General features: G+C 42.3%; 1 protein-coding gene and 1 long non-coding RNA gene across 2 annotated transcripts in view; one reads left to right on the top strand and one right to left on the bottom strand.

The window, feature by feature from the left end:
• The window catches only part of LOC134353712 (uncharacterized), a 44,152-nt gene extending 33,997 nt beyond the window's left edge, over window positions 1-10,155 (top strand). Inside the window, exons 2-3 of the long non-coding RNA XR_010019663.1 lie at window positions 75-280; window positions 9,947-10,155. This is a non-coding gene — a long non-coding RNA (uncharacterized LOC134353712). The remainder of the gene's footprint in view (window positions 1-74; window positions 281-9,946) is intronic.
• Window positions 10,156-19,193: 9,038 nt separating this feature from the next.
• otog (otogelin) overlaps window positions 19,194-23,803 on the bottom strand; it is a 235,636-nt gene continuing 231,026 nt past the window's right edge. Inside the window, exons 54-55 of the mRNA XM_063063100.1 lie at window positions 23,393-23,472; window positions 19,194-20,212 (exon numbers count right to left, since the gene is read on the bottom strand). Of these exons, the coding sequence (XP_062919170.1) occupies window positions 20,012-20,212; window positions 23,393-23,472 (281 nt within the window). The 3' untranslated portion in view covers window positions 19,194-20,011. The remainder of the gene's footprint in view (window positions 20,213-23,392; window positions 23,473-23,803) is intronic.

Genomic DNA, 23,803 nt, shown 5'->3' with positions numbered 1-23,803 from the left:
CAGAGATTTGTATCAAGCATTTTGTTTTTTTTTTGGAGTCAGAGAATCATTTGTTATTGTGTTATATTCAACAGAGGCAGACCTGTGGACAACAATAAAATGGAATTTTATGGGCCGTGTCTGAGTTACTTATTGGTACAGTATAAAGGAGCTTTTCAGAAGCACTGGATTCACAATGAGGAAATGCCAGAGTTTCAGATGTAATCAGATCATCATTGATGTCAAAGCAGATGGAACTATTCCTTCAGCATTCATGACTCAGAGGACATTTTGTGCAATGGTAAGCAGCAAATTTACTGACACAGCTGAGAAGGATTAGAGTCAATATAACCTTGACCTCCACAAAGAGAGCAGTCTCAACTCAGGCCTTGGTTGAAGGTCTTCCTAAGAATTTCATGTAACTCAGTGTTGACGCCCTTGGAAAGACCAAGCTGCAAATAGATGGCTCATCAGAGGAGATGTGGAACTAGGCCCCTTGTGACAGATAATCTGTGTCTCCTTGCTTGAGCTTCACAACCCAATGACATATTGTTATATTGATGCATCCAGTCATGGAGTATTCTTTGGTTGTGTTATCACTGGTGTGTGCTTTAGGTGCCAGCTGGGAAATGCTGGAACAAGCATTCCCTGTGCATGGTGCTATTTTCTGTGGAAATTGGAAACTGATGATGCAGCCTATAATCTGCCAGCCAAGTCTGCTAATGACAGCAGAAGATCCCTTTAAATAGCTTTAAAAACTGCTAGCAGGATATGCTCCTAATTCATTGAGACTGTTACCTGCAGTGTTAGTGTGGAACTTTCCGTTGCAATTAATATTGGAAGAGTGGAAATGGGAATAATAATCTCCCTACGAGTAAGGCTGTGGTGCGCAAGGTCACAACGGCCTCTCCAGTCCAATCAATAGTGTTATTGTTTCTCCTTTATGTCTTTATGTTTTTCAATTGCAAGACACTTTTGGATATGAAGAACGTCAAGTACTGCAAGTCTAACCCATCAACGAGTTGCCCAGTAGTGATGGGGCTGGACTTATTGTGTACCAGCAATAAGTCCAGAGCAGAGACCTCTGTGGTCAGGCTGGAACCTGTACTGAGTGGAGGCTCGTCCTTCCATTGGTGCTGCCCTCCATTGTTCTCTCAGTGAAAGACAAGCTGGACCAGGCCATGCACCATTAATCTACAGGCCATGCCACTCAGGGACTTGGACTATACTGTTTTTTGTGTGACTATATGTTATACGGCTATTGTAAATAAATGTGCTATATGCTGTGTGCTGTTGGTGCTGTGTTTTGCACCTTGATCCCGGAGGTATTCATCTGCAAGGCTGAATGACAATCAACTTGAACACCTGATGCATATCTGAGCAAGGAAAATATCAGGGACATTAATGTGAAGTGCCTGATTCAATTACAAAACCAGTTCTATCAATGGCCTTCTGTAAGTTAGTCCAATTAAGTTCAAAGCTGGATCATTTAAAGCAAGTTCTACGCAATCCAATTTCCAATAATAATAATGCATTAATATATTAGAGTCTGGCTAATTTGGTATCAGAATAAGAGTTTTCCAAAAGAGTGGGGTTTTGAGATCTTGAAAAAGAGATCAGGTTTGTGGGGAGGGGGTGCTGGTCAATTTCAACTGAGTCAAACCTGGATACAAAGTTAAGTGGAGAGATCATCTTATTTGGATCTTCCTTCCTGCACAGAATTAATAAAGTATGGTTCACTGATGAATCTCAAGGTTATCTATAAAATACATACTTTGATAAACCTCCCAGGAGGGGGGAGATAGTGACGGCACGACGACAGCGCACGCAGCCACTTCAGTGATGAATACCTGTTATTTGTCAAGTAGGGGACCGTGCACAATCCTGATTTGATGGAGACAGACATGAGAGCACAGCGGAACATTTGGAAAACTTCTGAAATGACTGCTTTGCTACCACTGCTACTATGTGGTAACTGGAATCTCCGGAGCTGAAGGCCCCGAAATCCTCGGCTTTGCGTGTTTCAGCGGCCGGGGAGAGGTTGAACGTGCTCGGCAGAGGATGGTGCTTGGGAGGCTGTATCGGAGAGGCTGGTTGGAAGCTTGGAGTTTTCGGACGGATGGACTCAGGGTCAGCTGGGGTCGCCTGCTTCCAAGGTATCAGCAAGTTGACGGTGCCTGGAGGTTTATGGCAGGGAGTTTCTCCCTTTTGCCGCCTGCTATCAGGGAGTCAGGAGTTGATCGACTTGGGACTTTGAGAAATTTTTTTTACTGTGCCTATGGTCTGTTCTTCATCAAATTATGGTATTGCTTTGCACTGCTGTAACTGTATGTTATAATTATGTGGTTTTGTCAGTGTTAGTCTTTGGTCTGTCTTGTTTTCTGTGATATCACTCCGGAGAAACATTGTATCATTTCTTAATACATGTATGCATTTCTAAATGACAATAAAAGAGGACTGAGTGTTCACATAATCTAATCTAATCAATGTACTTTGGACATTGATTAACATGCTTTAATATTGTTTAATGTCATTTCCAGTACAGAAACATAAAGTAGAATGTAATTATTGTTACTGCGATCCAATGCAGCACAAAAACCATAATGAGATAAAGAACACAATAATAAAAAGCACAATAAATATAAATACATAAGATAGCTTATATACATAGATTAATGATATGTCCGTGAAATGACACTAGGCACAGGAGTGCTTATACATAGGGTGACTCTGACAAGAAATGAAAAGTAGTGGTGGTGGGGGTGTGGTGGGGGTGTGGAGGGGTGGAGTTGTTTATCAGTCTTACTGCTTGGGGAAAGTAACTGTTTTTAAGTCTGGTGGTCCTGATGTGGATAATATGTAGCCTCCTCTTTCAATTTCCTGTTCAGTATTCGAAATGAAACATTTCAAGAGATATGGAGGAACTCAGCAGGCCAGGCAGCATCTGATGAAAAGAGCAAACAGTCCATGTTTCAGGTGAAAGGATGGGCTTCAATAGCTTACTATCTGAGGCCAAACAGTTGACTGTTTACTCTTTTCCATAAATGCTGCCTGGCCTGCTGAATTTCTCCAGCTTTTTGGGTGTGTTGCTTTGATTACCAGCATCTGCAGATTTTCTCTTGTTCATGATTACAAGAGATATTCCATCTTTGATGAGTGCCAATCGCATGATTGAAACTTGACTGGATGTACCCATTCAAATTTCAAGGACAGTGTCAAATATAATGAAAGGAAACATCAGAGCTGCCACATCGTCACTTAGGCATTGATGTAAAAGCTGGATTTATCGAAAAAAGTAGCAAGGCAGCATACACCCTTAAGCCTACATATTTGCCTGTTTGTACGCATTAGAAGTAACATGATATTAAATATTCTCAATATTCTGTGAGGCCTTTGTGATTGGCTCCACATGTGTGACCAATTAAAAGGGCAGTTTAATATTATCTTTGTTTAAATTAGCTCAAATCTTGAACATCACACAGAAGGGGGAGTATTTGGTGAAAATAAATGGTTAATATGTTTCTGTATGAAGTGTGATGTGAATAATCCAAGTAGTTTCAATAGCTTACTATCTGAGGCTAAGTAATATATTCCAGCTGTTACCCCAGCTGTGATCAAGTAATTCATTGCAGATCAGACATCAAATCAGAACCTCCTGGCTTGGTGGCACAATTCAGTAATGGGCATTGTGTTTATTTATTTGGTCAACAAATGTCTGATGGGGTAGTTTTGTGTAAATGCAGGCCATCAAACATTAAGAGTGCCTCCTGATAAATATAGTGCTGGTATTGCCGTATTGAATTTAGATTGTCTTTCCAAGATTCCCGTCTCGACATTCAAGTTCATGTGTTACATGTACATCAAAACATACAGTGAGTATACAGTGAAATGTCAACAACCAATAAAACCAAGGGTGTGCTGGGGGCAGTCCGGCAATGTCTCCATGCATTCTTGCATCAACATAGCATGCCTACAATCCTCAACAGAACAGCACCGAACACAACAAGCACCAACAGCAAAACCAAAACCCCTTTGCTCCCTCCCATCCACACACAGTCATTAAGCACCAGGCTATGCTGCCGCGAACATGGTCTTAGGCCTGCAGACAGCGGACTTCAATTCCACCTGTCACCTCATTGGACTCACAAAGATCCATAGACTTGGCTCTAGCCAAAGCACCTTGAATTCAGGACGTCCAATTCATCCTCGGGCTTCGATCTTCAGCATCCATCCCAGGGCACGCTGATCACCGAACTCAAGGCCTCGAAATCTAGACTCACCGATGGCAGGACCCCAAATGCTAGTCCTCCAGTCTCAAAGATTTGTAAATCTGGAGAGTCATTGGAACTCGTTCCTCCTCCCTGCTTGGAGCTCCCATGTTTGAATCTCTGGTCTTCAAATAGGGAGTGGATACTTAGATTTTGGCCTCTAATTCCCTGTTTCTAAACCCTAATGTGACCTCTACACTCCTCTCTCTGTCCCCCAAAACACCCTTACACATCTAAAACACAACTAACAATTCATCAATTAAAATACCAACTAAATTTGAGCTGCAGCTCATTGGAGGTCACAGACGAGCATCGTCTTGTCATGAGCTTTGCAATTTATTCCGTAAGACATAGAAACAGAATTAGGTCATTCAGCCCATTGAGTCTGTTCTGCCATTCCATCACGGATGATTTATTATCCTTCTGAATCCCATTCTCCTGCCTTCTCCCCATAACCTTTGACGCCCAGAATAACCAAGAACCAAAATGTATCTCTGGTCTTGGGCTGGGCGACCTGGTCTTAGACTACCCCACTACAGAAAATACCCTCTCCACATCCACTCTGTCTAGACCTTTCAATAATCATTAGGTTTCAATGAGATCCCACTCATTCTTCTAAACTCCAACAAGCATAGGTCCAGAGCCATCAAATGTTCCTCATATGTTAACCCTTTCATTCCTGGGATTATTTTCTTGAATCTCCTTTGGACCATCTCCAATACCAGCACATCTTTTCATAGATTAGGGACCCAAAGTTGCTCACGATACTCCATATGTAGTCTGACCCCTGCCTTATAAAACCTCATTATTACATCTTTGCTTTAATATTCGAGGCCTCTCGAAACAAATACTAACATTGTATTTAGCTTCCTTACAACCTGCAAGTTAATCTTTAGAGAATCCTCAACAAGGACTCCCAAGTCCATTTGCACTTGCAATTTCTGAATTTGCTTTCCTTTTAGAAATAGTCTATGCCTTTATTCTTTCCACCAAAGTGCAAAACTATGCACTTCCATACACTAGATTCGATCTGCCACTTCTTTGCCCATTCTCTCAACTCGTCCTTACACAGACGCTCTGCTTTCTCAGCACTATCTGCCCCTCAACCTATGTTCATGTCCTCCTCAAACTAGGCCATAAAGCCTTCAATTCCTTCATCCAAATCATGGACACATAAAATGAAAAGAAGTGGTCCCAACACCAACACCTGTGGAACAACACTAGCTCCTGGCAGCCAATTAAGAAAATTTCACCTTTATTCCTATACATTGCCTCTTGTCAGTCAGCCAATCTTCTATTCATAGCAGTATCTTTCCAGTAATATCGTGGGATCTTATCTTGTTAGCAGCCTCATGTCAAAGGCCTTCTGAAAATCCTAATAACATCCACTGACTCTCCTTTGTCTATCCGGCCTATTATTTTTTCAAAGGATTCCAACAGATTTGACAGGCAAGATTTTCCCTTATGGAAACTACACTGTCTTTAGCCTAATTTGTCTGTGCCTCCAAGTACCCTGAAATCTCATCCTTAATAATAGACTCCAACATCTTCCCAACCACTGTAGTCAGGCTAACTGGTCTATAATTTTCTTTCTTCTGCCTCCCTCCCTTCTTAAAGAATGGAGTGGGATTTGCATTCGGGAACCATTCTAGAACCTAGTGATTCTTGAAATATTATTACTAAAACCTTCACAATCTCGTCAGCCATCTTCTTCAGAACCTGTGGTGTAGCCTATCTGGTCTAGGTGACTTACCTACCTTTAGACTTTCAGCTTCCCAAGCAACTTCTCCTTAATAAAAGCAACAGCACTCACTTCTTTCCGCTGACACTCTTGAACATCTTGCATTCTGCTAGTGTTTTCCACAGTGAAGACTGATGCGAAATACTTCTTAAGTTCATCCGCCATTTGCCTGTCCCTATTACTACTTCAGCAGCATCATTTTCCAGCAGTCCGATATCCACTTTCACCCCCCTTGTACTTTTTCTTTTATCTGAAAAAACTTTTCATATTCTCTTTTATATTATTGGCTAGTTTACCTTCATACTTCATCTTTTCTCTCTTTATGTCTGTTTTAGATGCCTTCTGTTGGGTTATTAAAAGCTCCCAAATCCTCTACCTTTCCACTATTTTTTTTTGCTATGATGTATCTCCTGACTTTTGCTTTTATGCCATCTTTGACTTGCCATGTCAGCCATGGTTGCCTCATCCTCCCTTTAGAATACTCCTTCATCTTTGGGATGTGTCTATCCTGTGCCTTCCGAGTTGCTCCCAGAAACTCCAACCATTGCTGCTCTGCCATCATCCCTGCTAGTGTCCCCTTCCAATCAACTTTGGCCAACTCCTCTTCCCTTCACTCTACTGTAATACTGATACATCCAATGTTAGCTTCTTCTTCTCAAAATGCAGTGTGAATCCCTCCAACAATGTGCACAGCAACTGTCCTCCTTGAGGATAGTTACTAACTTAGCACCATGTGAAACTTATATTGTGATCACTCTCTCCTAAGGCTTCCTTTAGCTTAAGCTCCCTAATCAAATCTGAATCATTACATAACCTCCAATCCAGATCTATTGTTCCCCCAGTGGGCTTGACCACGCTATTTTAAAAAGTCATCTCATCGACATACTAGAAATTCCCTTTCTTTGGATCCAGTAACAACCTAATTTTCTCAACCTATTTTTTCTGTAAGTTACATCAAAAAATAGTGCAAAAGAGGAAAAGTGAGGCCGTGTTCAAGTGCCGTTTAGGAATCTGATAGCAGAGGGAAGAAGGTCTTCTTAAAATATTGAGTGTTGTTCTTTAGGATCCTGTGCCTCCTCCCTGAGAGTGGTAATGGGAAGAGGGCATGTCCTGTAACATAGAACATTGAACAGTATTGCACAGGCTTGTGCCCTTCAGCCACAATGTCTCTGCCAAATTAAACTAAGTACCCTCTGCCTGCCCATGATCCATAACTCTACATTCCCTGCATATTTATATATCTCTCTAAAAGCCTCATAAATGCCACACTGGAAAATAAAATAACTTGCTCCGCTATTTCTTTTAAGTTTGCCCCAATCTTAAATCCATTCCATTGAGTATTAGACCTTTCTACCCTAAGATAAAAATTATAACTGTTTGTCTTATCTATGCCTCTCATAACTTTAAAGACTTTTATCAGGTCTTCCCTCATCCTTGGCACTCAAGAAAGCATCTCAAGTTTGTCCAACCTGGCCTTGTAAATCATACCCTATATTCTAGGCAGCATTCTGGTAAACCTTGTCAGTATTTTTTACAAAGCTTCCACATCCTTCCCATGATGGGGCAACCAGAATTGCACAAGATGCCCTAACTAATGTCTTACTAATGTCTTACAGCCTCAATGATATTTCCTTGTTCTTGTACTCAGTATGCACAATGCTGCTGGTGACAAACTGCATCGGTCTCTGCCGTTCCTTTGGGTTGCTCAGATGCGTGGAGAGGGCAAATTTGCTGCATGGGCGAGAGCTTTCTCTCCATATCATAGTGCCCTGGCTTGCATTTCTAGATAGCTAGGATGTAACATCCATGGTCGACCCTGATCGATGGAGATCTCATCATCATCCTTCCTACTTGCATGGCTATTTGCATGGAAGAATATCTAGTTCTTGGAGGGAGTTAAAAAAAAGCTGGACTGATTACAGAGATCCATAACTTCATGCAAATATGAGAGAATTTATGTTTACTCTGCTCAGAGAGTAATATTGTGAGACAGTTTTTTTCAAAATCATTCACAGACTTAGTAATGTAAATAATGGCTTGAGTTTTGGCAACCAGATGAGACAGGATTATCGTGCGTAGAAAGGAAAACTAATGTGAGATGAGTTTTTTTGTTACATAGCATTGCATCACTTTTTGTATGATTCTGTGATTTTAATTAATCAAGTTGCAGTTAATCATGCAAAACTAGACCTGGTTATGTTGCTTTACAAAGATGGCTGCCACATAGTTATGTGAATATATTAGAAATACTTGTGGCCAGCACATTTCACAAATGATATGGAAGACAGGAAAGGATCTAAGCAAGAGTAATATCAACACTGTGAAGCTGCTAGGAAAGGAGTTTTCTTCATGATTAAAGGTGACAAGTGATTTAATAGTCTTAGAAGTTATGAAAGACCTTGATAGAGTCTGAGGAAAATTGTCCAAATACAGGGAAGAGCACATAATTAAAGGAAAATTAATAAGAATATCAAATTAGGAAATCAGAAACTTCTTCACCCAGAGAATTTGGAATTTACTACATCAAGAAATATTTGGGGTAAATAGTGCAGATATACTTAGAATAATCTGGAGTATTGCATTCAGATCTGGTCATCCCCATTGTAGGAATGCAGTGGAAGCCTTAGAGAGAATGCAGAACAGGTTTGTCAGGATGCTGGCTGGATTAGGATCATGTGGTATGAGGTGAGGTTAGAGGAAGCTAGTTTGTTTCCTCTGGAGTGGTGAAGGCTGAGAGGAGACCTAATAGAAGTTTATAAAAATGATGAGAATCATTAATAGACAGCTGGTATCTTTCTCTCTGGATCAAAATATCTAACACTAGAGGGCATGCATTTAAGTTGAGGGGGTAAGTTCAAAGAAGGTAAAAATGGGCTGAAAAATGGCAGATGGAGTTTAATATTGACAAGTGTGAGGTATTGCACGTTGGAAGGACAAACCAACATAGAACATACAGGGTTAATGGTAAGGCACTGAGGAGTGCAGTGGAACAGAGGGATCTGGGAATACAGATACAAAATTCCCTAAAAGGGTCATCACAGGTAGATAGGGTCGTAAAGAGAGCTTTTGGTACATTGGCCTTTATTAATCGAAGTATTGAGTATAAGAGCTGGAATGTTATGATGAAGTTGTATAAGGCATTGGTGAGGCCGAATCTGGAGTATTGTGTTCAGTTTTGGTCACCAAATTACAGGAAGGATATAAATAAGGTTGAAAGAGTGCAGAGAAGGTTTACAAGGATGTTGCCGGGACTTGAGAAACTCAGTTACAGAGAAAGGTTGAATAGGTTAGGACTTTATTCCCTGGAGCGTAGAAGAATGAGGGGAGATTTGATAGAGGTATATAAAATTATGATGGGTATAGATAGAGTGAATGCAAGCAGGCTTTTTCCACTGAGGCAAGGGGAGAAAAAAACCAGAGGACATGGGTTTAGGGTGAGGGGGAAAAGTTTAAAGGGAACATTGTGGGGGGCTTCTTCACACAGAGAGTGGTGGGAGTATGGAATGAGCTGCCAGACGAGGTGGTAAATGCGGGTTCTTTTTTAACATTTAAGAATAAATTGGACAGATGCATGGATGGGAGGAGTATGGAGGGATATGATCCGTGTGCAGGTCAGTGGGACTAGGCAGAAAATGGTTCGGCACAGCTAAGAAGGGCCAAAAGGCCTGTTTCTGTGCTGTAGTTTCTATGGTTCTATGGTTCTAAGGTGCACAGGGCAAGTTTTTCACACAGTGAGTGGTAAGTATCTGGAATGTTTTGCTAGGGGTGGTAGTGGAGGAAAATATGATAGGGGTTTTTAAGAGATCTTAGGCATGTGAATATGCAGGCAATGGAGGGATATAGATATTGTGCAGGACCAAGATATTAGTTCAGTTAAGAATTTAACTCATTTAATTAGCTTGGTATAACATTATTGCCAGAGGGCCTGTTTCAATGCTCTACTGCTTTGTAATTTAAGGAGGAGAGTTTAAAGGAGAAGGGAACAATACTGATGGGATTGATTGAAGAAGAATGGCAGGATACTCAAGAATTCGAACATGGACTGTGCTGTTACCATTTTCATGGAAATCATGAAGCTTCACATAGTTATAGATAATGCTTCTGTTATGACCAGGGAAACCCCTGTATACCTGCATGCCAAATTGACTGCTTATTGCACTGTGTTTTCCATCAATATTAAACTGCTTCTTTTTCATTTTGTTGATTGCAACTTGTGTTTATTTATTCATCTTTCTGAGAGGTTATTTTATTTTTTGCTTAAGGATGCAAGGGACTAATAACAGCTTCCTCAGGAGAGATGCAAAGATAGTCTTGTCCAGGTGTCCACATCCTTTCACTTTCCATGTTCTTTGATTGTTTTCATTTCTTGTATGAGACACTGGATGAAAGAGCCCACTAATGAGACCGTCTTGACTTCAGAAGTCTTTAAAGCTGAAATGGTCACCAAGGACAAGAGCTTGTTTCCCTCTAATTTAATTATTTTCCTCAAACAGGCAGTAAAAGGCCATCCAGGGGCCTGAGTTGCTTTGATCTTAGAGAGAAAGGATAGATCAGAAGATGGCAGCAGGGATTTGTTTAAGATAAATGGATAAGGCTTGCTTCCGATGTCAATCTCTGGGTTGTCTGGGTCTTGTCCTTCATTAACCTGAGTTTAAGTTTGTGCTTTCTTTTTCCACATAGAAGTGACATCCAATTTAACTTATGATTTTGGATATCTACATATTCACACCCATTAGTACAATTAAAATAGAAAATGAATCATCTTTAATACCAAATGATTAAAGGCTAGTGACCTAAAATCCCCCCCCCCGATAATGAATGGATTAATGTGTCATCACAGAGCATGATGACCAAAGTACAATTCTTGCTCTTGTCATATAATATAAAAAAATACAGGTCTCTGAATTATTGTGTTACCCTTTTTATTTTTAGCAAAACATTAATTAATTTCTATACTCTGTCCTCTGTAATTCTAAGTATCTTCATTGTGCTCACTAATTCAGGATAGCCATTCAGCCATCAATCTTCCCTTTGTTTTCAACCCTTTCTACTTCATTGCTGTTACAAAAATAGCATAGGTATAGATGTAATATATGTAAGATGTTATATTGGTGGTTTTAGATGTACGGGGGATAAATGGGCTACATATTTCACTGCTGAAGGCCTGGGTTATTCTGGGATGTCCTGCATGATCATTAGCAAACTGTGAATCTAGGTAATCAATACAGGTTGATATGCAAATGGCAGTGAATTACATAGCTATGATAAGTCCATAATATATAGGAGCACAATTAGGCCACTCAGCCCATCAAGTGCTCTGTCATTCCATCATGGTTGATTTATTATCCCTTTGAACCCCATTCTTCTGCCTTCTCCCAGTAATGTTTGATGCCCTGAGTAACCAAGGACCTCTGCTTTAAATATACTCAATGACTTAACATCCACAACCATCTATGGTAATGAATTTCACAGATTCACCACCCTCTGGCTAAATAAATTACTTTTCATCTCTATACAAAATGGATGTCCCTCTATTCTCACCTTAGACTCACCCACTATAGGAAACATCCTCACCATGTTCACTCTGGCTAGGCCTTTCCATATTCAAAGGTTTAAATGAGACTTTTCATCATTCCTATAAACTCCAGCGTACAGGCCCAGAGCCATTCAACAATCATGATACATTAACCTTTTCATTCCTGGAATTATTCTTATTCTTGTGAATGGCTCTAGACACTCTCCAATGCCAGTAAGGAGGCATGGGATCCAAGGGGGACCTTGCTTTGTGGATCCAGAACTGATTTGCCCACAGAAGGCAAAGAGTGATTGTAGAAGGGTCTGTATGGAGGTCAGTCACCAATAGTGTGCCTCAGGGATCTGTTCTGGGACTCCTACTCTTCATGATTTTTATAAATGACCTGGATGAGGAAGTGGAGGGATGGGTTAGTAAATTTCCTGACGATATAAAGTTTGGGGGTGTTGTGGATAGTGTAGAGAGCTGCCAGAGGTTTCAGCGGGACATCGATAGGATGCAAAACTGGGCTGAGAAGTGTCAGATGGAGTTCAACACAGATAAGTGTGAGGTGGTTCATTTTGGTAGGTCAAATATGACGGCAGAATATAGTACTAATGGTAAGACTCTGGGCAGTGTGGAGGATCAGAGGGATCTTGGGGTTGGAGCCCATAGGACACTCAAAGCTGCTGCGCAGGTTGACTCTGTGGTTAAGAAAGCATATGGTGCATTGGCCTTCATCAACCATGGGATTGAGTTTAAGAGCCAAGAGGTAATGTTACAGATATATAAAACCCTGGTCAGTGGTCAGACACCACTTGGAGTACTGTGCTCAGTTCTGATCACCTCACTACAGGAAGAATATGGAAACTACAGAAAGGGTGCAGAGGATATTTACAAGGATGTTGCCTGGATTGGGGAGCATGCCTTTTGAGAATAGCTTGAGTAAACTAGGCCTTTTCTCCTTGAAGTGACGGAGGATGAGAGGTGACCTGAAAGAGGTGTATAAGATGATGACAGGCATTGATCATTAGGATACTAAGAGACTTTTTCCCAGGGTTGAAATGGCTATCATGAGAGGGCATAGTTTTAAGATGTTTGGAAGCAGGTACAGTGGAGATGTCAGGGGTAAGATTTTTTACACAAAGAGTGGTGAGTGTGTGGAATGGGCTGCTGGCGATGGTGATGGAGGAGGATACGATAGGGTCTTTTAAGAGACTCCTGGACAGGTATATGGAGCACAGAAAAATAGAGGGCAATGGTAACGCTAGGTAATTTCTCAGGTAAGGACATGTTCAGCACAGCTTTGTGGGATGAAGGACCTGCATTGTGCTGTAGTGTCAGGACACTGGAGCAGGGATCCAGTCGCAGACCCAGTACTGTGCACACAGTGACATTAATTGAGTAACAAATCCCGAGGTGCAAACAAAGTCGGTGTCAAAGTTCAGGGAGAGATCAGAACATCCAGAGAAATCCAAAAACCAGAATTGGGAAACAGGCAGAGTCGATATTCAGACAGACAGCGTACAGATAAGAATGCTGGAAAGGCTCAGGAAAATTCACTGGCACAATCTGGCAACAAACAGGTGAAAACACAAAACTAAAATACACTGAGCAATAAAGAGAGAGGCAGATGATAGGTGGAGCACAATGAGACAGAAGTGGCAGCAAAACAGGTAATAATGAGAAACAGGTGAGAGGCGGAGTACTCAGTAATACAGGGGCCAGAGTAGAGCAGGAGCGGGGACAGGAGCACATAGGGCATGAAAACAAACAAGTGCACATGGCAATACAAAAACCCCAGACTGACAGCTAGGGGGAAGCACACGAAAAGACAAAGTCCAATTGGAGGTACTGACATGTAGGTTTTCTATGTTTCTATTTGGGGAATAGAATATCCTATTCGGAGAAGGAAGTCTGAGAATCGGAGCGGGAGTGCGGAGGAAGCCATTTTTGGATTTTTTGGGGTTTTGTCCCATCGGCATTCAGAGAGGCGGGACTGCGCAGGCTTGTGACGTCGGGCAGTGAAGCGCAGAAGATTTAAAAGGACAGAGCCTTATACAGCGGGCAGTGGAGTGAGCCGGGAGCAGAGTGAAGGCTTAAGGGGTTCGGTTCAACGGGCTTAGGCGGAAACGGGCGAGGCGAGGAAGGTTTGGTATTCATTTTTTTGTCGTTATTTGAGGAGAGGAGCAATATGAGTGTGAGGGCAGCTTGTTGTTCTCGGTATCGGATGTGGGAGGCCCTGGAGTCTCCAAGCCTCCTGGACGTCCACATCTGCACCAGGTGCGCCCAGATGCAGCTCCTAAGGGACCACATTAGGGAACTGGAGCTGCAGCTCGAAGACCTTCGTCTGGTTAGGGAGAGTGAGGAGTTGATAGAGAGGAGTTACAGGCAGGTGGTCACACCGGGGCGACGGGAGGCAGACAAGTGGGTCACGGATAGGAGGGGGAAGGGGAAGAGTCAGGTAATAGAAAGTACCCCAGTAGCTGTGCCCCTTGACAATAGGTACTCCTGCTTGAGTACTGTTGGGGGGGACAGCTTACCTGGGGGAAGCGACAGTGGGCATGCCTCCGGCACAGAGTCCGGCCGTGTAGCTCAGAAGGGTAGGGAAAGGAAGAAGAGGGCAGTCGTAATAGGGGACTCGATAGTAAGGGAGTCAGATAGGTGATTCTGTGGACGCAGTCCAGAGACCCGGATGGTAGTTTGCCTCCCTGGTGCCAGGGTCTGGGATATTTCTGATCGCGTCCAAGATATCCTGAAGTGGGAGGGTGAGGAGCTTGAGGTCATGGTACATATAGGTACCAATGACATAGGTAGGAAAAGGGAAGAGGTCCTGAAAGGAGAATATAGGGAGTTAGGAAGGGAGTTGAGAAAAAGGACCGCAAAGGTAGTAATCTCGGGATTACTGTCTGTGCCACGCGACAGTGAGAATAGGAATGCAATGAGGTGGAGGATAAATGCGTGGCTGAGGGATTGGAGCAGGGGGCAGGGATTCAAGTTTTTGGATCTGTGTGACCTGTACAAAAAGGACGGGTTACACTTGAATCCTAGGGGGACCAATATCCTGGTGGGGAGATTTGCGAGGGCTTCTGAGGTGACTTTAAACTAGAATGGTTGCGGGGTGGGAATCAAATTAAAGGGACTAGGAGAGAGGAGATTAGTTCACAACAGGGGGATGGGAACCAGTGCAGAGAGACAGGGGGGTGTAAAATGAGGGTAGAAGCAAAAAGTAGTAAGGTGAAAAGTAAAAGTGGCAGGCTGGCAAATCCAGGGCAAAAATCAAAAAGGGCCACTTTTCAACATAATTGTTGTAAAAGCAAGCCTGAAGGCTTTTGTGTCAATGCAAGGAGCATTCATAACAAGGTGGATGAATTAAAAGTGCAGATTGTTATTAATGAATATGATATAGTTGGGATCACAGAGACATGGCTCCAGGGTGACCAAGGATGGGAGCTCAACATTCAGGGATATTCAATATTCAGGAGGGATGGACATGAAAGTAAAGGAGGTGGGGTAGCATTGCTGGTTAGAGAGGAGATTAACGCAATAGAAAGGAAGGACATTAGCCAGGAGGATATGGAATCGATATGGGTAGAGCTGTATAACACTAAGGGGCAGAAAACACTGGTGGGAGTTGTGGACAGGCCACCTAACAGTAGTAGTGAGGTTGGGGATGGTATTAAACAGGAAATTAGAAATATGTGCAATAAAGGAACAGCAGTTATAATGGGTGACTTCAATCTACATATAGATTGGGTGAACCAAATTGGTAAGGATGCTGAGGAAGAGGATTTCTTAGAATATATGCGGGATTGTTTTTATTGAACGAACATGTCGAGGAACCAACTGGAGAGCAGGCTATTCTAGACTGGGTATTGAGCAATGAGGAAGGGTTAATTAGCAATCTTGTCATGAGAGGCCCCTTGGGTAAGAGTGACCATAATATGGTGGAATTCTTCATTAAGATGGAGAGTGACGTAGTTAATTCAGAAACAAAGGTTCTGAACTTAAAGAAGGGTAACTTTGAAGGTATATGAGACATGAATTGGCTAAGATAGACTGGCAAATGACACTTAAAGGGTTGACGGTGGATATGCAATGGCAAGCATTCAAAGATCGCATGGATGAACTACAACAATTGTTCATCCCAGTTTGGCAAAAGAATAAATCAAGGAAGGTAGTGCACCCGTGGCTGACAAGGGAAATTTGGGATAGTATCAATTCCAAAGAAGAAACATACAAATTAGCCAGAAAAAGTGGCTCACCTGAGGACTGGGAGAAATTCAGAGTCCAGCAGAGGAGGACAAAGGGCTTAATTAAGAAGGGGGAAAAAAGATTATGAGAGAAAACTGGCAGGGAACATAAAAACTGACTGTAAAAGCTTTTATAGATATGTGAAAAGAAAAAGATTGGTTAAGACAAATGTAGGTCCCCTACAGACAGAAACAGGTGAATTGATTATGGGGAACAAGGACATGGCAGACCAATTGAATAACTACTTTGGTTCTGTCTTCACTAGGGAGGACATAAATAATCTTCCAGAATTAGTAGGGGACAGAGGGTCCAGTGAGATGGAGGAACTGAGGGAAATACATGTTAGTAGGGAAGTGGTGTTAGGTAAATTGATGGGATTAAAGGCAGATAAATCCCCAGGGCCGGACGGTCTGCATCCCAGAGTGCTTAAGGAAGTAGCCCAAGAAATAGTGGATGCATTAGTGATGATTTTTCAAAACTCTTTAGATTCTGGACTAGTTCCTGAGGATTGGAGGGTGGCTAACGTAACCTCACTTATTAAAAAAGGAGGGAGAGAGAAACTGGGGAATTATAGGCCGGTTAGCCTAACATCGGTGGTGGGGAAAATGCTAGAGTCAGTTATCAAAGATGTGATAACAGCACATTTGGAAAGCACTGAAATCATCGGACAAAGTCAGCATGGATTTGTGAAAGGAAAATCATGTCTGACGAATCTCATAGAATTTTTTGAGGATGTAACTAATAGAGTGGATAGGGGAGAACCAGTGGATGTGGTATATTTGGATTTTCAAAAGGCCTTTGTCAAGGTCCCACACAGGAGATTAGTGTGCGAACTTAAAGCACACGGTATTCGGGGTAAGGTATTGATGTGGATAGAGAATTGGTTGGCAGCAAGGAAGCAAAGAGTGGGAATAAACGGGACCTTTTCAGCATGGCAGGCAGTGACTAGTGGGGTACCACAAGGCTTAGTGCTGGGACCCCAGTTGTTTACAATATATATTAATGACTTAGGTGAGGGAATTAAATGCAGCATCTCCAAGTTTGCGGATGACACGAAGCTGGGCGGCAGTGTTAGCTGTGAGGAGGATGCTAAGAGGATGCAGGGTGACTTGGATAGGTTAAGTGAGTGGGCAAATTCATGGCAGATGAAACTTAATGTGGATACATGTGAGGTTATCCACTTTGGTGGTGAAAACAGATTATTATCTGAATGATGGCCGATTAGGAAAAGGGGAGGTGCAACGAGACCTGGGTGTCATTATACACCAGTCATTGAAAGTGGGCATGCAGGTACAGCAGGCGGTGAAAAAGGCGAACAGTATGCTGGCATTTATAGCGAGAGGATTCGAGTACAGGAGCAGGGAGGTACTACTGCAGTTGTACAAGGCCTTGGTGAGACCACACCTGGAGTATTGTGTGCAGTTTTGGTCCCCTAATCTGAGGAAAGACATCCTTTCCATAGAGGGAGTACAAAGAAGGTTCACCAGATTAATTCCTGGGATGGCAGGACTTTCATATGATGAAAGACTGGATCAACTAGGCTTATACTCGTTGGAATTTAGAAGATTGAGGGGGGTATCTTATTGAAACATATAAAATCCTAAAGGGATTGGACAGGCTAGATGCAAGAAGATTGTTCCCGATGTTGGGGAAGTCCAGAACGAGGGGTCACAGTTTGAGGATAAAGAAGAAGCCTTTTAGGACCGAGATTAGGAAAAACTTCTTCACACAGAGCGTGGTGAATCTGCGGAATTCTCTGCCACAGGAAACAGTTGAGGCCAGTTCATTGGCTATATTTAAGAGGGAGTTAGATATGGCCCTTGTGGCTAAAGGGATCAGGGGGTATGGAGGGAAGGCTGGTCCAGGGTTCTGAGGTGGATGATCAGCCATGATCATACTGAATGGCAGTGCAGGCTTGAAGGGCCGAATGACCTACTCCTACACCTATTTTCTATGTTTCTATGATCCTGATGGAGACAGCAGAAGTTGTGAATGATGTTTATGTAGAGGAAGACAAGAGTAAAGGGAACCATGTACCTGTTATGATGAAGCCAGCAAGTAGTAAGGACAAGCAGGTGCGAAATGGAGGACATATGAGTGAGGGCAACAATAACAGTAGTAGAAGGGAAACCCTGTTTTCGGAAACAAGAAGACATCTCAGATGTTCTAGACTGGAAAGTCTCATTCTGAGAACAGATGCAGTGAAGGTAGAGGAACTGAGAAATGGGAATATCATTTTTACAAGTGACAGGATGGGAAGAGGTATAGTCAGGATACTTGTCAATGACTTGTAACTGTGGTCAGTGGATAGTCTTTTTCCAGAGGTGGAAATAGAGAGAACAAGAAGGTGAAGAGATGTGTCAAGAGATGGACCAAGCAAATGTGAGGGCAAGGTGGAACTTGGAGGCAAAGTTGATGAAATTGACGAGTTCAGCATGGGTGCATGAAGCAGCACCAATGCAGTCATCAATGTAGCAGAGGAAGAGTTGGGGAGCATAGGCTTAGAACATGGACAGCTCCACATAGCTGATGTAAAGACAGGTGTAGCTGGGTCCCACATGAGTGCCTATGATTACACCTTGCATTTGTATAAAGTGGGAGAAGCCAAAAGAGGAATTGTTGAGGGTAAGCATCAGTTCATCAGACAGAGGGTGGTGGTGGAAGAGAACTGGTTAGAACATGGAGAGCCTTAAGTACTGAATATCTCTCCATTAATACTATGTAGTTTTACAAAGTGAGAGAAAATTTCAATATAGTAATTGGAATTTCTGAATGATATCGTAAAACTAAAATATTTACTATTTAATGAAAACAAATTCGCAAAAAACTTTTCTTGTTATTCAGTCTTATTATCATTTGGATGGTTACGATGATATTAGATAATGAAATGTATGTAGTTAAATAGTAATGAAGAGAAAGTTATGGAACGTCCTCAGCAAGTCCCCTGCAATTTCTTAGATAGTCATTTCAGCAGGGTTAACTAACAACAGTTTCCTCCCACATTCCGAAGAAATATTGGTTAATTGGTTAAATGAGTATAATTGGGTGGCATGGGCTCATGGACAGAAAGGCCTGTTACCATGCTGTATCTCAAAATAAAAATAAATAACACGTTCAAAGGATCTTCAAGATTATTAAAGTTTGGGGGAATGACCTGCACATCCTTTGGTATATTACAGAATTACAGAGCAAATATTTTAATGCAGAATTGCTCGTGCATTCAGTGTATATTTTAAAAAGTCAAATATGCAGATTAGAATTATTAATCAACTTATTTTGCATCTTTATTCATATAATTAGCATAGTCACAATAGTCTAACTCTATTAGAGATTTACATATTCCATTTATATAAAAGGAAAACTACAAACACTTGCATATAATAAAAAACAATTACTCAAGTTTCACAATGATTTTGATTAAATATTGGATGCACAGAAATACAAAACAGATGCTTTTATTTGTTTTAAGGTTTAAATAAAGTACACAGAAATATACAGAACCCAATCAACTGTATTTAAAACAAACCAGGTATCTACAGTATATCAAAAACTATCCTTATCAATTTTTGTTGCATTAATTTCTCTGATAATTTTACTGCATATGATTTCAAAAGAATAACAAACAGAAATATTTTGGGGAAACGATCAGTAACTATACATGAGAATTTAAAAATATATCAAGGTATTTCAATAAATTCATTGGCATAACCAGGCAGTACAAAACGTTTCTTCTGACAACACTTCATTAAAAATGGATAATTAAAATATTATTTGTAATTATGATTTAAAAAAGTTTTTGGTAATGCATTTTGTGTGAGGTCAATGCTCCTCTAATAGAGGCAGCGAGTATCAAGGAAAGCTTCATTTCCCACTCTTGCACACTCTGCCAAGAGACACCTCAGGCCAGGTAAACTGCATGTGGTGAAACAGTTTTATAAAGTCAAGGACAACTCGAAGAATAGCATCCTGCACGAGTGGGCTCCAGTTAGTTGGATTGTTTTTTGGCAACGTTAAGCAGGAAAGAATCAGAACTTTTTTTTGTGAGTTAAATTGATGAACTATTTCAGGCAGTTTTAAAAATAATGGAGTTGAAATAATGGGGGAAAATGTTAAACTGAAATAATAAGAATTCCTAAACATAGATCGTAATTAATTTTATGAGATTGCATGTGGCACCAAACTACAAATAGTCAAAAACCTTTGTTTCACAGGTGATCCAGAAGCGCTTTTTGTTTGTTCATTTCTGCCTGTCACACTCTAGGACCACTGGCAGGAGCAGTCTGTTGGCTCTTGGATGGGATAGTTCACCCAGGTTGAGTTTCCACTGCAGTAAAGTTGCACCATGCGTTTCTGCAGCCCAATTTCCCGACAGCACTTGCAAAATCTGGCGTGTGTGTTAATGCTGTAGTTGTAAATACTGGCAGAGGGGCATTTTCCATCACACGATACTATATTCACCTAGAAAACAGAAGATCATATTAATTTTGTGCAATACAAAAAATACTTAATCTCTAATAATTTCTCCTTTTCCTGAAGTTGTCCATGTGCATCGAATATTAGTTCCTCAGAAGTCAATCACTCTGTGTCATGGTCCCTCCTGGCAAACCCCCCCACCTTGCTATTTACCTCAGGAATTGGGCCTCAATCCCCCAGTTTAATTTCAAATCATTCCCAGGTTCCACTAACTACACACACCTTCTTCCCATCAGAAAATGCAGGATAAAGACTCTGCCCCCGTGCCCGTGTTCTGCACTTGAGTTCGTCCACTGCCACGCTTGTGTAACAGAATGAACTGGCCAGAATGAACCCAGCGGGCACGGATCCCGTACAACAGGCCCTCACCAGCCAGGGCTACCTACTGGGCACCCACGACCAAATACTAAGGGAGGTCACGAAAAAATTTTGGATGCTATCCATGAATGTTCGGAAAGTCAGTGAGCAGGTGGGCCGAATTTCCACTTCCCTTTCTCCGTCTCCTCCAAGAACTCCAACTACCCAAACCCCACCGCTCGGGATGGCATCGCCCCTGGGATCAGCAACACAGTCCCCTTGAGAGCCATACATACCCAAGCCCGAACCCTACGCTGGGGACCTAGGGAGGTACTGGGCCTTCCTGTTATAATGCTCTCTGGTCTTTGAGCTACAGTCGCGCACCTACACATCAGATAAATCCAAAATTGCATACATCATGGGGCTGTTACAAAGGGATGCCTTGGCTTGGGCAACCGCGATATGGGATAACCAACCAGAGGTTTGTTCCTCCTTCCCCTCCTTTGTTGCTGAAATGAGGAAGGTCTTTGAACAACCTATTCATGGTAAGGACGCTGCTAAACGCTTGCTGACTCTTTGTCAGGGTTCGCGAAGCATAGAAAGGTATTCCATCAAGTTCCAGACCTTAGCCGCAGACTCAGGGTGGAATGATGAGGCCCTATGGGAGGTGTTTCGACAGGGTCTCTCGGACAAGATAAAGGATGAACTGGCAGCGAGGGACGACCCGGACTGTCTGGGCTCTCTGATCTCGCTAGCCACTAGATTAGATAATCAACTTCAAGAGCGGCTGAGAGAAAGAACCGGTTGCCCCACTCCTCAGGAAAGCCCACGGTCCACCTTATCAGTCTCAGCCAGCCTCCCTTCCCCAGCCACTCCAAGCTCCTGCTCCGACCATCCCCACCACCCTGGCGGAGGAACCAATGCAGCTGGGACGGAACCATCTTTCCCCGGCCGAACGAACGACTTCGGAGGTGGTGAGCTGGGGATTGTTACTATTGTGGCCAGGCAGGACATATCCAGGATACCTGCCCTAAACAGCCAAAAGGGAAGGCTCACCAGTGAAAAGGGGGCCCTGGTGAGCTGAACGATACTCTCTTCAGCCCCTCAGACACAGATGCAGATCCCGGCTACCGTGAATTACCAACGACAGTCCCTATCCGCTTTGGTGGACTCCGGTGCCGAGGGCAATCTGCTGGACGAAGACATAGCCATCCAGGCTGGAATACCTCGCGAGCCGCTAACTACCCCACTGGAGGCCTGGGCCCTAGATGGAAAACTGCTGGCTCGGGTGACTCATTGGTCGCCGCCCCGACCTTGGTCCTATCCGGCAACCATCGGGAAGAGGTACAATTCAGTCTCATTCATTCTCCTCAAGCCCTGGTAGTTCTAGGGTATCCATGGCTGACCCAACACAATCCCCACATCGACTGGTCTACCAGGAGGATAGCCAAATGGAGCTAGTCTTGCCATGCCAACTGTCTGTGGTCAGCCCCACCTCCCAGGGAAGCTACCGCAACCCTGCCTGTCCTGGAACTCCTCAATTTGTACTGAGTCTCCACAGAATACCATGACCTGGGACAGGTATTCAGTAAACAATGGGCCCTTTCCCTGCCTCTACACCACCCATATGATTGACCTTCTCCCTGGGGCCTCGCTACCCACCCGTTGCCTTTTTAACCTATCCCGACCTGACAGAGAGGCCATGGAGAAGTACATTAGCGAGTCCCTCACAGCGGGCATTAGCAGACCTTCATATTCACTGGTAGGCGCTGGTTTCTCCTTTGTAGAAAAGAAGTACAGGTCACTTTGTCCTTGTATTGATTACAGAGGCCTAAACGGTAGAACAGTTAAGAATAATTACCCTCTACCCCTCATTAGTTCGGCTTTTGAACCACTGCATGGACCCACCACCTTCTCAAAGCTGGACCTTTGTAACGCATACCATCTAGTCAGGGTGAGGGAAGGGGACGAGTGGAAGACGGCCTTTAATACACCTCTGGGCCACTTTGAGTATTTGGTCATGCCGTTTGGCCTCACCAATGTTCCCGCCGTTTTTCAAGCCCTAATCAATGACGTACTGAGGGATTTTATTAAATCGGTTCATATTTGTTTACCTCGATGGTATCCTGATATTTTCTAGCACCCCCCAAGAACACGTTCACCATGTCCATCAAGTCCTCCAGAGACCGGGAAAACCAGTTATTTGTGAAGGTGGAGACTCGGGTGCTTCAAGTGTGTATTCTCGTGTGATATATTGCAGTAAAATTATACGCATGATTTGATAATGCAGCAGATGTCTCCAGACAGCTCTGAACAGTGTACTCCAAACTCTCAGGATCAGGCTTCGGTTCTGACATTTTTCTCATCTACAAACCATACCCCAGTGACTTCTTACCTGATGAAAGTCAGTTAGCATGTGTTAGCCCTTATTTTCAGGCAAGTTGTTCCCAAAGTATCACTGCATACTTTACAAATACTTTTTTTTTTAAAGAACATACATTAACATCTGAGTCCATGGGAAAGGACTGGCTATCCCAAATATTTATGAAAACTTGTAGTGCAGCATGTAAATGTATTCAAAATTGTAGACTAAGATTGATATGTTATAGCACTGAAAAGTGGACATGTTAAGCTAAATTTCCTTTGAACCAAAGTTAAAGCACACTTGGATTATTTTCTGATGTTTTTACTCTAAAAGGATGAAAACACAATAGAAAAGTTCAAAACAAAGTATCATATAAGGATGTGCTTGTTAGGATAAATAGTCTGTGTCATTCAGTATTCAATGTACTGAGAAAACAATAGCTAGCTTGATCAAGGATATGACTCAATACCAAAACATTCTTCTGAATTTCATGTGTTACTTACTGGTCTGTTACTTCGGCAATCATTCTTTCGAATGGTCATCCTCACAACTACCTTCTGGCATGACTTCACATCCTCTTTACCTGTACAGTATCATTTCCATTAAAATATTTCAGTATGCTTTTCATAATAACATGAATCATTTAAAAAAGTAGATATTTTTAAGGATCAGTTCTTCTTTGTGAAATTGTTAAGCAGATTTCCAAATTCTGTTCACAACTGCAATGACATTCTTGCGTAGTTGCTTACAGCATCCATTCATTGCTTGAATATTCTTGCTGCTTTCTTTCAATAATTTAGAGCAGCATTCAATTCAGATGACTGCACGCTACTTTAATTACTTTACGAAAAGTGTTATCCTGCTTGTGTCTGACAACAAACGATTTCTGGATTTGGGAATAGCTCTAATTTCCT

Source organism: Mobula hypostoma, chromosome 11, assembly GCF_963921235.1.
Source record: "Mobula hypostoma chromosome 11, sMobHyp1.1, whole genome shotgun sequence".
NCBI classification, from domain to species: Eukaryota; Metazoa; Chordata; class Chondrichthyes; order Myliobatiformes; family Myliobatidae; genus Mobula; species Mobula hypostoma.
Note: the sequence above shows the minus strand (reverse complement) of the source record. Positions and strands in the feature narration are given on the sequence as shown.